This window comes from Ammospiza nelsoni, chromosome 6, assembly GCF_027579445.1.
Source record: "Ammospiza nelsoni isolate bAmmNel1 chromosome 6, bAmmNel1.pri, whole genome shotgun sequence".
Lineage (NCBI taxonomy): Eukaryota > Metazoa > Chordata > Aves > Passeriformes > Passerellidae > Ammospiza > Ammospiza nelsoni.
The window spans coordinates 57,752,677-57,767,358 of NC_080638.1; the positions used below are offsets into that span (position 1 = coordinate 57,752,677).

The 14,682-nt window shown below is 45.5% G+C and overlaps 1 protein-coding gene across 1 annotated transcript in view; it reads right to left on the reverse strand.

Moving 5' to 3' along the window:
- Window positions 1-14,682, reverse strand: part of SYNE2 (spectrin repeat containing nuclear envelope protein 2) — a 168,602-nt gene that overhangs the window by 15,942 nt on the left and 137,978 nt on the right. Inside the window, exon 102 of the mRNA XM_059475436.1 lies at window positions 3,840-4,002. Coding sequence (XP_059331419.1) covers window positions 3,840-4,002 — 163 coding nt within the window. The remainder of the gene's footprint in view (window positions 1-3,839; window positions 4,003-14,682) is intronic.

A 14,682-nucleotide genomic window follows, 5' to 3' on the forward strand; every position in this document is an offset into this window, starting at 1 on the left:
TGTCAGTGGGAGGAAACATACAGTGTCACTGGAAGGGAACATACAGTGTCAGTGGGAGGAAACATACAGTGTCAACGGGAGGAAACATACAGTGTCACTGGAAGGGAACATACAGTGTCAGTGGGAGGAAACATACAGTGTCAGTGGAAGGAAACATACAGTGTCACTGGAAGGGAACATACAGTGTCAGTGGGAGGAAACATACAGTGTCAACGGGAGGAAACATACAGTGTCAGTGGGAGGAAACATACAGTGTCAGTGGAAGGAAACATACAGTGTCAACGGGAGGAAACATACAGTGTCAGGGGGAGGAAACGTACAGTGTCAGTGGAAGGAAACATACAGTGTCAGTGGAAGGAAACATACAGTGTCAGTGGAAGGAAACATACAGTGTCACTGGAAGGAAACGTGTGGCTACATGCCACCCATGCCCTTTCAAAATGCTGCAGAGGATGGGGAAAGAGCAAATCCCATGTCAGGAAAAGCTGATTTAGCTTTAAAACAGACTTGCAGGATGAGTTGTGCAGATGACACAGGTCAGGAGAGAGTCAACATGTAAAAAAAGGGTTGTCCACCTTTGGTGTCTCAGTCTGAACTCAATCTTCTCATTAACAGTCTGGACAATTTTAATGTGCATTCAAAATCCAAACCTTACCTATACCGTAAATAAATTCTTATTAATTTTGACAGCACAAGACTGTCTTATATCAGGTTACCACACTGAAAGTTCTCTCATCAGAGAACTCCTAGAGCAGTACTTGCATTTTTTATTGACTGATCACAGGCTGCAGCATGAAACACAAACACAGTACACAAGGACCTGGTGGTACACTGCTTTTCTTAATCCCTCTTGTAGGGCTTCTCTTCTGACAGAGTGTTTTAAAGGGTCTGGAAAAGACCTTTTGACTAATCTACACTACAGGATTCTCTTCCAAAGCCTGCACTTCCCTCCACAATAGTCTGGCCTTTCATCCTGTACCCATCACTACTCCTGAAGTCAGTGTAATTGAAAGACAGAAAAAAAAAGCCTTATCTAAATATTTTTTATTGAAAAGGTAAATCTGCACTATGCAATCAACTTTAAATTTTAATAAAATGACAATAGCCACTACAATGACATTTTTCAACCCATTTCTGGCTTTTCTAATGAAGGATATATGAAGAGACTTTTGCTTGAATAACACTAGAGCAACAAACACAAATGAGTATTTTCTTGACAAAAGTAAACTGGAGTTCCCATTAAATGGTATTTACTGATTTCAGTCAACAGATGAAGCAGAACTGGTTTTGCTCTAGACTTCAAAAAATAAATCCCAAACAAAATAAAACAAATAAAACCATCCAAAATAGACACAGCTTGTAGTAAATATAAAATGAACAAAGGAAGATTTTTCCCAGAAGTCAACAAGCTGCAAGGAGTTGAGAATCACTCAGTGGCAGTTCTCAGTGGTTACATGGGTACCTGAATCAAGGGCTGAGCCATAAAATGGTCAAAATATGGCTTCTGGGATTTCTAGTAATGAACAGCTTTAAAAAAATGTATAAGTGAAATTCTTTACATGGATGAGAATGCCAGAAGGACGTCCAACAGAATTTTTTACAGGTTACTAGGGATTCACAGCTCTTTACTGAGCAAGATGCATCAGTGTCTTTTCAACACAGGCTCCACAGCTGGGAGCAGGCTCTGTCTCACTGTTGGTACCTGAAGAATGTCTTCTGAATTAATTAAATTTCACTGGATTTACAGGTGTATTAGCGAAAATGAGAATTCTGATCACAGATTAAATTAATTCTAACATGTAATTTTATTTAATTAATTCTAATGGTAACGTTGCTGACACTATCTCATTACTTCAAGCCATGCCTGGGTTCATGGAAGAGCCTAGACAGAATCCTTGCTGTTTTCCAAGTGACCTGACTGCATTAAATGAGACAAACATAACAAACTAAGGGAGAGGAACATACATGGAGCTCCAAGAGGTACCATTCCCTCAGCTCTGCATAGCATTGCCCAGAGAGCTTTAACAGACTACACACTGCTAGATTTTCGCATTAGTGAAACATCTTTGCAATCTTAAAATTAATATTATTCATGTTGTAATCGTCATCCTTCAATTGAACAAACATGCCATAAAACACCTCTGTGCATACACAAGGCTTTTAAATTTCATTATTCAAGACTGCACAGGTAAAGCTTTTCCAGTCATGGATGTCAAATAAAAGAAGCCTGTAGGGCATATTTCTCACCATTGCTCTGCTCTTGCTGAAATAATTGTTCAGCTAAAGCCAGGAAAGATCTTTTTACTTGTCTCATTGAGACAAATGTTTCACTAATGCAGAATAAAAACAGCTTTTCTTTTTACTGTGGTCTTTTTAGTCAGCACAGTCTTCTCATACTCAGCCTGCTAAAAAGCTACTGTAGACAGAGTCTAGAGGTGCCTAGAGGTCTGTATTTAAAAACAGCATCCAAAAAAATTAAGCAGTTAGTAGCTCTGAGCAGCAAATGATGGCTCTAATAGCGAGCTAAATCTTGAATGCTCATAATAAAAACAAATTAGTTTGGACACAATTCCTTTGTGCTTCATGCTCTGCTCTGCCTGGCAATTTATCATGGCCTTTGAGAATGCAAAAGGTTTGAATGGGAAGAAAATATTTCTTTGTTGTTTACATGACCATTCACAATGCAGATGAAACCATGAGAGGTGCAGGGCCAAGGCTCCTGGTGTTTGACCAGCTCCTGCAGTGCAGTCACAGTGAGAGCCACCTACAACCCTGTCACAGAGGAGCTGGCCCTTCCTGTGACATTTGGGACATGAGTACAAGCACAGCCACACCAACCAGCAGAGAACAGAGTCCCCAGGTCTGGGTCACTCAGGGATCCTTAGACACAAAAGCAGAAACCAGAGAGAAAAGATGAAAAGGATAGGAAGGATACCAAGTGTTCCTAAAGGCAGATGCCATAAAAAGTTCAAGCTTCCAAACTTGACAGACTTATTCTTGATCTTTAGTTTTTGGGCAAGTTTTGCTGTTTAACACAAAGGCTAGATGACAGCCAAGCATTTAGAACCTGGCCAGACTTACAGCACAGCCCTGAGCAAAGGATGACTCCACCTACAAGTCTGTGTTTTGGAGAAGTTCCTTTTCCTTGCCTGGCTGCTGGCTAGACAAAATTTACTTCAGGACTATGCAACTCCTCTCCTAAGATCCCCCAGTAAGCCACTGCCTTGGATAAACGCCCACAAACAGCCAGCAGTGCAGGGTTGGTTCACACTTGTTGTCTCAGCAGGATTCACGCGCCAGCTCCCCCAGCCCTGAGGGATCTTCAGAGCCTGCCTCTGATCAAACCTCAGCCAAAGGTGTGTCTGCACAAATCCACCTTCCAAAGCCCAAGCATCCTGCTCTGCCAAGCTTGCTCTGCTGTCTGCAAGGAAGGGACAAGAGCTGGAGCCAGTGAGGGAAACACAGCAAATCCCATCTCTTTGCAGAGAGCAGCATTCACGCCTTGTCAGTCGAAGTCATCCTCATGTACTCTGCCCACTGTCTGTGCCCTGCCCAGTCCTCAGGAAGTCTGCTGTACTGAACTGAGCAAATTGGCTTTTGTTTGTATTTTGCATGTTTTCCTTGGGTGAAGGGGGGCAGGGAGATGTGGGGGTAATTCAAGACAATACCGAAATAATTGCAAGCAAATAAAAATTTTCCGTGTAACGCATCTTGGCAGGAACACGCCATGCAAAGCAAACAGTCAGAAGGGCTCACTAAAGAAAAGAAACAGGTGATTTTATACCAGGACCAATCAGCAGCATCTCAGCTCATTTACTCTGGCTGCTGCTATTTCCCACCTGCTGTTCTGCCAGTCTCTTCTGGATTTCTTGGTCATCACAGATGTCATAAACAACAGGCTTGGAAAGCTCAGACTCAATCCGGGCCAACCAGGTGCGAAGGTTACTCATGTTTTTGTCCAATTGTTGTATAAAAGCAAATGTTTCCTTCAGTTTCTTCACCCTAAGTAAATCAGGAAGAACATTTTGTTACAAAGATGGTCAATCAGTGGAAAAGATGTTGGCAGGAGCTGATGACAGGCATGGCTTTATGAAGCCATGTCTCATCAAGCTGCTGCCTGTAAATCAGAGCCGTGTTTTAGTCAAAGCCTACCTAAACTGGCTCAGCAGGACCCTGCTCTACAGCTGAAAGCAGGACTTGAGTGAAGGCTTTAATGAAACTACATAAGCAAGGTGAATTTTCATCTGCTAGAGAGCACTGGACATTAATCTAAGTGGAAATTTGTACCATAATTTGCCACTTAAACTAAAACAGGTATCTATGGTTTGATTTTCCTGCCGTGAATTTTGCTCAGTGTCATCTTCAGCAACCAACAGGCTCACACTAATCAACAAGATACCACTCTGCCAAGAGAGGCAAAATCTGCACAAACCACCAGTCCAACATCCTGACAGAATCACAGAACAGTTTGGGTTGGAAGGGCCTGAAAGATGCCCTTGCTCTAACCTGCCATGGGCAGGGCCACCTTCCACTATTCCAGGTTGCTCCAAGCCCCATCCAACTCAGCCCTGAACACTTCCAGGGATGGGCCATGCACAGCTGGCCAGGCAACCTGTGCCAGGACCTCAGCATCCTCTGGATGCCAACAGGAGAGAAGGCCTGAACAACAGCTACTATAGAACTTGTAGCACCACAATGTTAAAGCTCATCTAAACATCACACAAACATGCAGAGATATGCCAGACTCTCCTGACAGGTGAATAATTTAAAAAACCAATCCTGATGGTGGAGAATATCAAATAGCCAGGGAGACTTGTGCAGTGGACAAGCAAATGAACCATTGAGACCACTTACTTTTTTTACAGTTGTTCGTAGCACAGCTCTAAAACTGCAGGCAAACTTTTTTTTACTTCTAGCCTTAGCAGCATATTCCCATGTCCAACCCCCAAATCAGCCCCTCAAATTACCCACATAGCATTTGGGTATTTTATATTTTGGCAAATTTGTCTCCATGTGTTGGAGGAATATCTGGTGAACTACCTCACTGCTCTCAAACTTTTCTTGAAATTCTCATTTACTGCAATTCCCAACAAAAATTACTAGAAGGGCAACACCAGGGTGACACTTATCTCTTCAGACTTATTTCAGAGCTTGTCATCCAGACCTTGGTAGATAATGAAGAAAAAAAAAATCATTACTTGTATCAGACCTGTTTTAAACATCCAGATCACAAGATGAGATGAACTGTACCAAAAAGCACATATTTCTCCCTATGAACTGCAATGGGCTACCCTGCAGTACTATAAATATCAACACTGCAGACTCTGAAGTCAGATGAAATCATTCCACCCATGTCCTAGGGAGAGCCCATTTCTTAGCCAGCATTGCTTCCCTGTGCTGGTCTCCTGATCTCTAGTTATGTCCTTGTGCCTTAGGATCAATTTTTGAACCTTGCATGTGATTTCTAAAATGCAAACTTACAAATCAAACCTTTAGCTACTGCAAAGTCCAACAACTACCAAGACGAGTCTCAATTGTTTAAGTTAAGTGCTGCACAAAAAGTTAGGTCTGTGTTGTGAAAAGGCTGAAACATTTCTGATTCATTGGCCACAGTGGCTGGGAAATGTCACCATATAAACAAAACCAGCAGTGGCACTGCAAGGACAGCTTGTACAAGGGGTTCACTGCATGTCCCCAAATGCAGGAGACTGCTGAGGGGGCTGAGTTAAGCCCTGGTGTACTTGGCAACACAGGACTGGGAAAGGCTGAGGGATGTGATCTCATGTAATGCAGGCAGGGACAGATTGCTCCGAGGCAGAAGTGCCCACACAGGGCACCTGGACAGTTTCCTGGCCCACTGTCCTGCCTGCTGCCAAACTATCCTGGCAAGTTTTAGAGGAGAGTGGTCCAAACTGTCTGTAATGAATGGCTTTTGCAACTGCCTGATGATACAACAACAGAAGATATGCAGGACACCTAATCCATAATGAATATGCCACCCTGTAAGCAACAACTGATCTTATTAGCAACCTTAAGGTAACCAAAGAGGATACACACGTCAGCCAGACACTTGATTTAAAGTAAAGCACTTATGGAGGAGATGTGGGAATGATCCTGCTGGATTTCAGTCCTACTGTTTACACAGTAAGGCCAGAAAATTCAGGGTCTCATATGGATTAGCAGCATGGAAAGTTTCCCCTACACCTCTTGTCCCAGAAGCACGAGGCAGTACTTTCAGTTGTTTTACAAGGAGGGCAAGAAGAACACAGTCCTACACTGAAGCTCCTGGCAAGAATTTAGCAACTTTGCACTCTCCAAAAGTAAAATTAGTATTGTCTGACTGATGTAAGCCTGCAAGCCAGCCTGAAGGATTTCGCCCAAGTCCATGGTCCAGCTTGTTCCTGCCTTGCACCCACAAAGCTGCTGACTCTGATGCAAAGCACCTGCCTCTGCCCCTTTACACAGACTCTATCTTCCACTGCTGCAGCTGACTGAGAGGAAACCAGGGGATGACAAAAGAATTTAGCTGCTCTTGCTTTTCTTAACAAGCTTTTTTTCAGAACTCCGGTCCCAAGTTCAACCCTGTATGCAGACAGCATCTGGCTCCCAAGCAAACAGCTGCTGTATGAATCTTGATGCTTTTGATTTTGCTTAATATAAGTACTACTTACTTATATTAAGTAATACTCAATGAACATGTTGTTGCTCCATTTTCTTGTGCTGTCATGGGCTAGCAGTTATTTTACCCAGGAGAACTTCTTCCTCTGCCCTGTTCCCATCAGTTATTTTGGCTGGTTACAACACTCAGCAGGGCCAGTGACTCCCAAGGCATGTGGCCCTCCAGAGGCAGGTGACTCAGGAACCCTTTTCCCTGGAGAGATGGACAATACAGGCTCTGTGCTGAGCACAGGATGGAAGTGTCTGAGCTAAACATCTACACTGTAGCATTATTAACTCTGCAAGACTTCAGGCCAGTCAGGAGGAAAGCAAGGCTTGATCTCTGCCCTGTCCCTGACTGTATTCTGTGGCAATTCACCTCCTGCATGTCCTGTGGCGCTTCCCACAGCTGCTCTGGAGACAGGCACATGTAGGGACCATCTGATGGCACAGCTGACCTGCTGAGACCACAGCTTACTGTGCTGCTCAGATCATCTCTGCCTCCCTGGGCTCCCTTCTCTGCCTGTATCCACCTGCTTCCCATCCCTAAGCTGAATTACAGAAAAATTCACAGGGTGCTGAACATCTCTCTTCAGTCTGCATATTGTGGATAGGTGAACACAGCCAAGGAAGTCCAAAGCAAAACCAAAGAATATTAGACTATAAATAAATGTATTTATGACTGAAAGTACATTTGATATATTTTAAAAGGAACAGTTTTAGAATCTAAGTGTGGCTTTTGGCACCACCACTCCAGTATTATTTTGGCTTAGAAATCACTCTGATTTTCAAGTTATGAATGTCACCATGAGGATCTTTATCTCCTAGTGTTACCAGAAGCAACAGTCTCAAAGACAGCATCATTGTGGAACTGAGGGCTTGTATTTACTTTCTAGCAATTGCCACTAGAAACACCATTGTAATTAAGTAATTTAATCTGTTATTTATTCTCGATAGAATTTGGCATTTGCCAGTCATTTAAACACCTTTAATGCTTTAAGCCATTCATCTCAAACTTGAGCTAAGCAGCCAAAGAAGACAAAAACCTCAGAGAAGTTCACACCAGTGCAGTGCATAAATGGGAAGGCAGCCTTGTCCAGACATTCACATTGGCTGACCTGCTCCTGTCAGCAGACACAGAGCCCAAGGAAAAGGGCAGGGGTCTAAACTGAAACAAGAGGTAAAGGAATGAAAAACATGAGCATCCTCAGCTTGCACAAAAGTCACAGGCAACTGCCATTTGCCTGGCTACAGCTCAAAGAAAAGAGTGAAACAGATTAATTAATTACATAAACAAATCAACAAAAGTCTTCATTTGCAACCACCATTCTCAGATGCATATCTGCACCCTGAAAATACTCTTACAAATCACCTGATCTTTGCATGAAAGAAACTTCATGAACTCTTTTGAGATGTATGCTGACCATTTCTGGGGAAACACAGCCCTTCTGGAAGCTGGGTGGGAGTGCACAGTGCAAGCCTCCAAGCCTGGGGGCAAAAGCTTCCTGCCAGATCCAGGTACCAATCACCCAACACAGTGAATTAACAGCACTAAAAGTTCAAGTGCAGCAAAGAAAACCAGCTTCTTGCTGAGGGTGGAAGGTGTCACCATTGTTGATTGAATTCTTTCTCTACGAAGTGTGAATCTCAAGCTAATTGAGACCGGTCCAACAGGAAAAACTTCCTGTTTACAGGAAAAACTCCTACTTATCCATTGTTCACTTCCCACTGAGAACTCACCTGCCACAATTCCACATGCCTCCAGAAAGAAAAAAAAAAAAGGTAACAATACAAAAAAATACAATAGCAGTATCACCACTGATCTAAAAAAACCCTGACAAATTCAGATTTGCCTTGTCTTTTGGAATGGGCCAAGCTAAAAAAATCCACGCTGATTAGCACTCAGACACATGCTTAAGTTGCCTGGAATAAGCCAAACAAAGCCAGTTTTAAAATATTTTAATCTTTACACCACAATAGAAGTGGCAGAAAAAAAGAACAAAAGTAGGAGATTATAACTACAAGCTGGCTGCAAAAGTGAACAGAAGGACTAACTGACTTGACTCGAGATTGGATTTGGGTCTTAATACCCACAATGAAGTTGCCAGTATTGGGTTACAAGGGAAAAGCATTAAAGTGTCTCAGGCAGAATTCAGTGCACAGTGTATTTGTAGTAACTACTCAGGAATTACCTAGCAGTAGGAGGAGCTTCCAGGTTGATTGAAATGTATTCACACAAACAAAAAGAATTGCATTAGGACATGCATTTTGTATGGCTTTAGCTGTCAAAGTCCTGCAGGAAAAGGTAGGGGGGAAGCTCAAATAAGGTAAATAGCAGCATTCAAATTTTAGCGTTTGAAAGAACGAAAAACATGCTAACATCTGTCCCAAACTCTCCTTCACAAAGGCAAATGTCACCAGAAACAGCGACTCCGTGCATGTCTTTTGGAGGAGGAGGAGGAGGGGCTGAAATGGCCCTGCCAGCTGACAGGATTGTTTACCAGCGGCCAAGCAATGAGATGCACAGCCCAGGAACCTTTGTTCGGTGACTCGCAGGGGGAACAACCGTGCGAGGGACAAAAGCCGCGCTTTGGAGAGGTGATCGCAAATCTGAGGCCTTTCCATGGAAGGCGAGGCCATTCCTGGTCGGTACCGGGGCCGTGCCAGCAGCCCCGTGCTCCGGGCTGTGTGCGGGCACGGAGAAGCGCAGGAGGCTTTGGGGGGGAAAAGGTTCTTGTCAAGGCTCTCCGGCGCCTCGGATGCCAGCCCCAGCCGCAGCTGATCGCAAGGCAGGGGCCCGTGAGCACAATTGCTGCTGCTGCCGTGCCGCACTTCCCACTCACTCACCCGCTGGCCTCAGGGAGCCGCAGCAGCGGGGCACGTCCATCGCATGGCTCCCCCCGCGGCTCCGCCAGACCCCACCGGCACCCGGCACCCACACGGCACTTACGGTTCGCACGGGAACACCATTCCTCAGCCTGCAAATCCCAAGCTGCAAGGGGGAAACGGTCTGTGCGAGCAGGCAGGCATGGCAGAGGAAACCCCTCCTCCACAGATGCCCTATTTATTCGCCGCTTTAGCATCCCGGCTGTGGGGGGGAGGCTCGCCCGTCCTCCTCCTCCCCGACCCCGAGCTGGGGAGACACCGGAGCTCGCTCTCTCTTTCTCTCTCTCTCTATCTCTCTCCCCCCTATTTTAACCCTTACGTTTTGCCTTGGGATTTTACCTGGCGAACGGCCGCATCCCTCCTCAGAACAAAACCACCCGGGCTTTATTCTGACACGGGAGAATTGTTAGCACGGGAGGAAGCGCACGCCGGGCGCCTGCCCGCGGCTGGCGACAAAAAGGTTGCGGGTTGGAGCCTCCGGCACCGGGAAAGGTGGATGCGGTGCTCATTTCTTGGGAGAAACGGGGATTATTGGAGCCTCAGACCCGGATGATTTGCAGCAGAGTCAGTCTGAAGCGAGCCCAAAAAACGAGCACACGTACATCCACGCACAGGCACCACGCACAAAGATGTATCCTTACTTCCCCTGCGTTCTGCTTTCTCGCCTTTACCATTATAGCCCAGGTATTTAAGTACGAATTAAATCTCCCACACACTAACCTGTCCTCTCTTTAACCTTCCAGACCAGGCAGAAGGCCTCCACTGCAAATAGCCTGTTATGCCAGAAGGCAAAATAACCCCTAATCTTCATTTATGATATCATTCGTTTGTGGAAAAACACACTGTCATGATTTCTGTCTGTTATGACTGCCAGAGATCACGGGGTGGGAAAAAAAAGGTGGAAGTCGGAGAACCTTGGGTTACAAGTCGCTCCCCACCCAGCCAAGATCAGAAAAAAAATAAAGAAGTTGTGATAATCCCACAAAAAATGCAAAGAATGATTTTGAAATCAAAGGTTTTTCAGTATTCAGGTAATTTTCCACAGACCTGTACTGACTTGCTGATGGCTCACATGGCAGAACACACAGTTCCTGCAAGGACACAGCACACTGTGAGAGGGCTCAGGACATTTGCATAGGTAAACCATGCCCAGTCACCTTCACAGTTTATTGTCTAGAGTGGTTCAAAACCACTCTTTGAAATGGTTGACCTGAGTAAATGGGGAAATAACCCCCAGCTTTGCAGGCAGACACTGGGAGTGAAGATGGTGTGCAGAAGACAAGGACTCCCCTTGCACTGCCAGCTCCCCCTGCTCCCTGCACACATTGCATAACCAAAATAAGCCCAACCATCATGCCTGAGACAATAATGAATTCTGTCACAGCTTTTACACTAAAGAGAAGTGTAATCCTCAAAGGACAAAGAGAACATGGAAAGAAAGCAAGCACTTTGTGAGTGATATTTCAACCATCCACATATTTTTGTATACCAAAAAAAAACCAAAACCAAGAATGAGATTTTACAGTGCTACTGCCACAAACCAACACAATTCTGCTGGACATTGCTGCCTTGTTTACCTGGGGAGGCCTCCCTGCAGCATATTTTGCTTCCCTTGCCATGCAGTATTGATCTGCAGCAATTTAAAAAGACCTTTGAGCCCAGAGTGCACCCACACTGATTGCGGGCTGCCACAGGGTAGGACAGCACACCAACACATGGTGCCTGATTGTCTGCCCTGCCAAAGGGTAACCAATGTGGTGGAAAATAAATAGAGACCAGCTGAAGGGTGTGCTGTGAACTCACTTGCACCCCAAACCCATAATCTGGGGCCTGCTGGTGCTGGAGTGACTTTTGGGGCAACCCAGACACAGTGAGGGTGCAAGGGAGGAGAGGGAATTGGCAGCTCACTGCACTCCCCATAAAGCCTCCCTGGACCCCCAGCACAGCACAAGGTGATGTCACTGGAGAGTTTCAACTGCTTCCTTTTTTTTTTTTTTTGCAACCTGAGAAGTTTCAGTCTGTTTGGGAATTTCAGTGCCCCAGGGTATGCAGGAAATGAGCTGAAAACACCTTCAATCTTCCAAGTTCTATTAAGGAAGGTTAGGGCTGACTTGAGTGTGGCAGTTTAAGATTTCTGGACAACTCAATGATGCTGGCAGCTTAAGGATAGCTGCATTTAAAAGAATGAGAAGGCACATTTGACCTTGCTTGCTTCCCTGAATTTTCATGCTTGCTTTAAAGGTCACAGTCATTTGAACCCAGTCCTGCTACATACACAAAAACTTTGCTTTCCGCCACAGGGCTGAAAACACGGACTAGACCCAACAAGTAAGAAAACACATCAGTGTGCCTGTAGCCAGAGCAGCTGAGAAACGGCATCTCCTTTTCACAGCTTGGCAACAACTGGCAAGAGCTGCAAGATGCCCAGCGCTACAGAAATGCAGCATCAGCTACTGCAGAAACGGGTCTGCAGACCCAAAACTCCTGGAGGCAGCCCCTGATGAAGCTGGTGGCTTTAATGAAGGCTCAAGCAGCACCCAAAGCTTAGCACAGCTCCAGGCAGTGCAGACACCCTCCAGGGACACGGGGTGCTCCTCCAGCCCGACTGCAGGCACCAAGCAAACAGCAATGCAGAAGGAAAACATTTCCTTTTCACCGGGCTGGGAAGCAAAGTGAGGAGTCAGAATCAGTGCTGGATGGCCCAGGAAAGGGAACACGCCATGCACACAGTTCCTTGCTAGTCCTTGCCTGTTGGTGCTTGGCGCTGGTGTGCTGTCCCAGAGCATACTGAGGAAGTAAATCCCACTCAATGAGATTTTGGTTGTCTACCACCCTCAGGCAGCCTGTGCACTCCTCCTCCTACTGCTTCAGTAACAAAAACAAGAGATTTCCTGTGTCCATCTTACAGTCAGCACAACGCTCCCTTCTGCCTGTTAGTATGTTTCTATTCCCCATCGCTCAACAAAGAGCCAGCACAAACCCCCTGTGGTAATAGTATCTTCTGAGCAGGACAGAATTCATTTGTTCTCCTCTCCTGGCATGCTAATGCCTTGATGGTTACTTTATCCCATGAAAATTAACATTTTGAGACTCTTCCAAGTTGCAGCCAGACGGTGGCTTGGTGCAACACACGAGGCAAAGCTTTTGTCACCACACAGGCTGAGCACAGGCAGATAATGAAAGTGTTAAGTCCTGCAAGTGCAGCCATATGGCAAATCTGTGCTTGTCACCATGAACTAAGAGAATCACTTCAAGGACTAAATGGGGAGCTCACCTAATTTGCCCATCTGTCCCAGGACATTTATTGGTTTAAAAAGGTGAAATAAGCTATCAGGAGGAATTCTCTGCATTGATTGGCTTCCAGGCTGGTTTGGTTTCATGTTGGTATCACACAGCCATGCACTGCACTGCAGAGAAAACAAAATCCTACACAGGTTGCAGGGACAGCCATGGGGATATCTGCAACCACAGAACTGAAGCTGGCAATAAATCTCAATTAGATTCCTTTGTGGATACAAGTTATTTTTCACTTTTGAACCACAGGATCAAAAAGTGCCCATCAACAAAACAGATTCCACGCCCAAAAACAAAGAATTGGCCTTGAACACAGCTATTCAATATACATTTTTTCCTCCTACTCAGTGCCTGCCTCTGTAGTTCACCTCCTTCCCAAATCTTGGCCTGCCATGAGGACATACTGAAATTTGGTCCTTGTCCCTGTGATGGTGGGTGGGCCACTGGGAGCCAAGTGCAAGTACAAATAAAGGTAGCAGCTCATTGTGTGTTTAACAGAAATTGTTGGAGTTGTCAAGAAAAGAGCTTCAAGTGGTCATAGATTTGGCACCTGAAACCTCAGAAAATTTACACTTCAATTTTACTTGCCATAGCTATTAATGTGAAAAGACAGGAGTGAAACCACCTCCTCATTTCATGGATGTGCTGTGAAAATAAGTTCCTACAAGCAGCTTTTTTTCAGGAGAAAGACAAGGTTTTCTCTGCATGCCAGTCAAAATTTGTCACTTCTCTCCAGGAGCATTCCCCTACCCTCAAACCCTCCAAGCCCTGTGGCACTCCTTCCCAGAGGCATCTCCTCCATTCCTCTTATTTTCCCCAGGCAATGAAGCAGTGCCCAATAAAAAGGGCTTTGCACGGGTCTGCAGACGTGGCAGCACTTGTGCAGTGCCCCAGTCTCATCTGCAGGGCTGCAGTGGATGCACAGCCCCTGTGCCATTCCCTCCAGCCTCCACACTCTGTGAGAGGATCTCTGGACTATGATGGCTTAATCCAGCAGGGACCACACAATTCTGCCACTATCCTTTGCAGGTATTCTTTCAACACAGCCTCAATACAATTTTTTTAACAGTTTCTGCAAAAGCAAACCGAGAAGGGGACAGTCTGTGAGCACAGGGCATCACAACCCACACCTCACCTCAGCTCCAGCCCAAGGCTCTTTGCTCCTCTCTGCTCTCCCTCAAAGATGCCCAATTTGTGTCACACTGGTGATGGGCTGAGCTGCTGCCTCCCCACCATCACCTGAGCTTGAGAGAGGCTACTCAAAAGCAGGGGAGGAGCCTCATCTTGAGTGCCCCAAAACACACCTCAGTGAGGTGGACACTTCAGTCAACTGATGTCTAATTTAATTCCTTCAGACATCAAATCTCAGTGGCAAGCCAGCACCATAGCAGCAAACTCAAAGCAGAAAGCTGGAAGGTCATAACAGGGCAAAATAAACTCTTAGGAGTGTACTCAGAGTCTGCTTTGAGTGTCTGGCCTGGTGGTTACTCATGACTGAGCAGCTGAGAGCCTGCCCCAGCAAGGTGGACTAGGTGAGGGAGGAGAGGTGCTACAAAACACTGCCATATGCTGAACCTCTCTTACTATTAACTCAGAGGGGACCAGCAGAGCCCACAGGGCTGGCTGATAGCTGATAATCTCGGGCCACCAAGGGAGCTGCTTAAAATCACATTTTACCAGGTCCTTCCAGTTCATTACCCTGGTCCTGAGCATCAAATTGATGGAAATCACAAGCTGGCATGTTACAGACATTTTGGAATTAATTACACAGGAACACTCATACAGCATCACACCAATTCCCCAGTAGCTGCAATATCCACTTAGAAACCAGATCCTGGGAGCCTT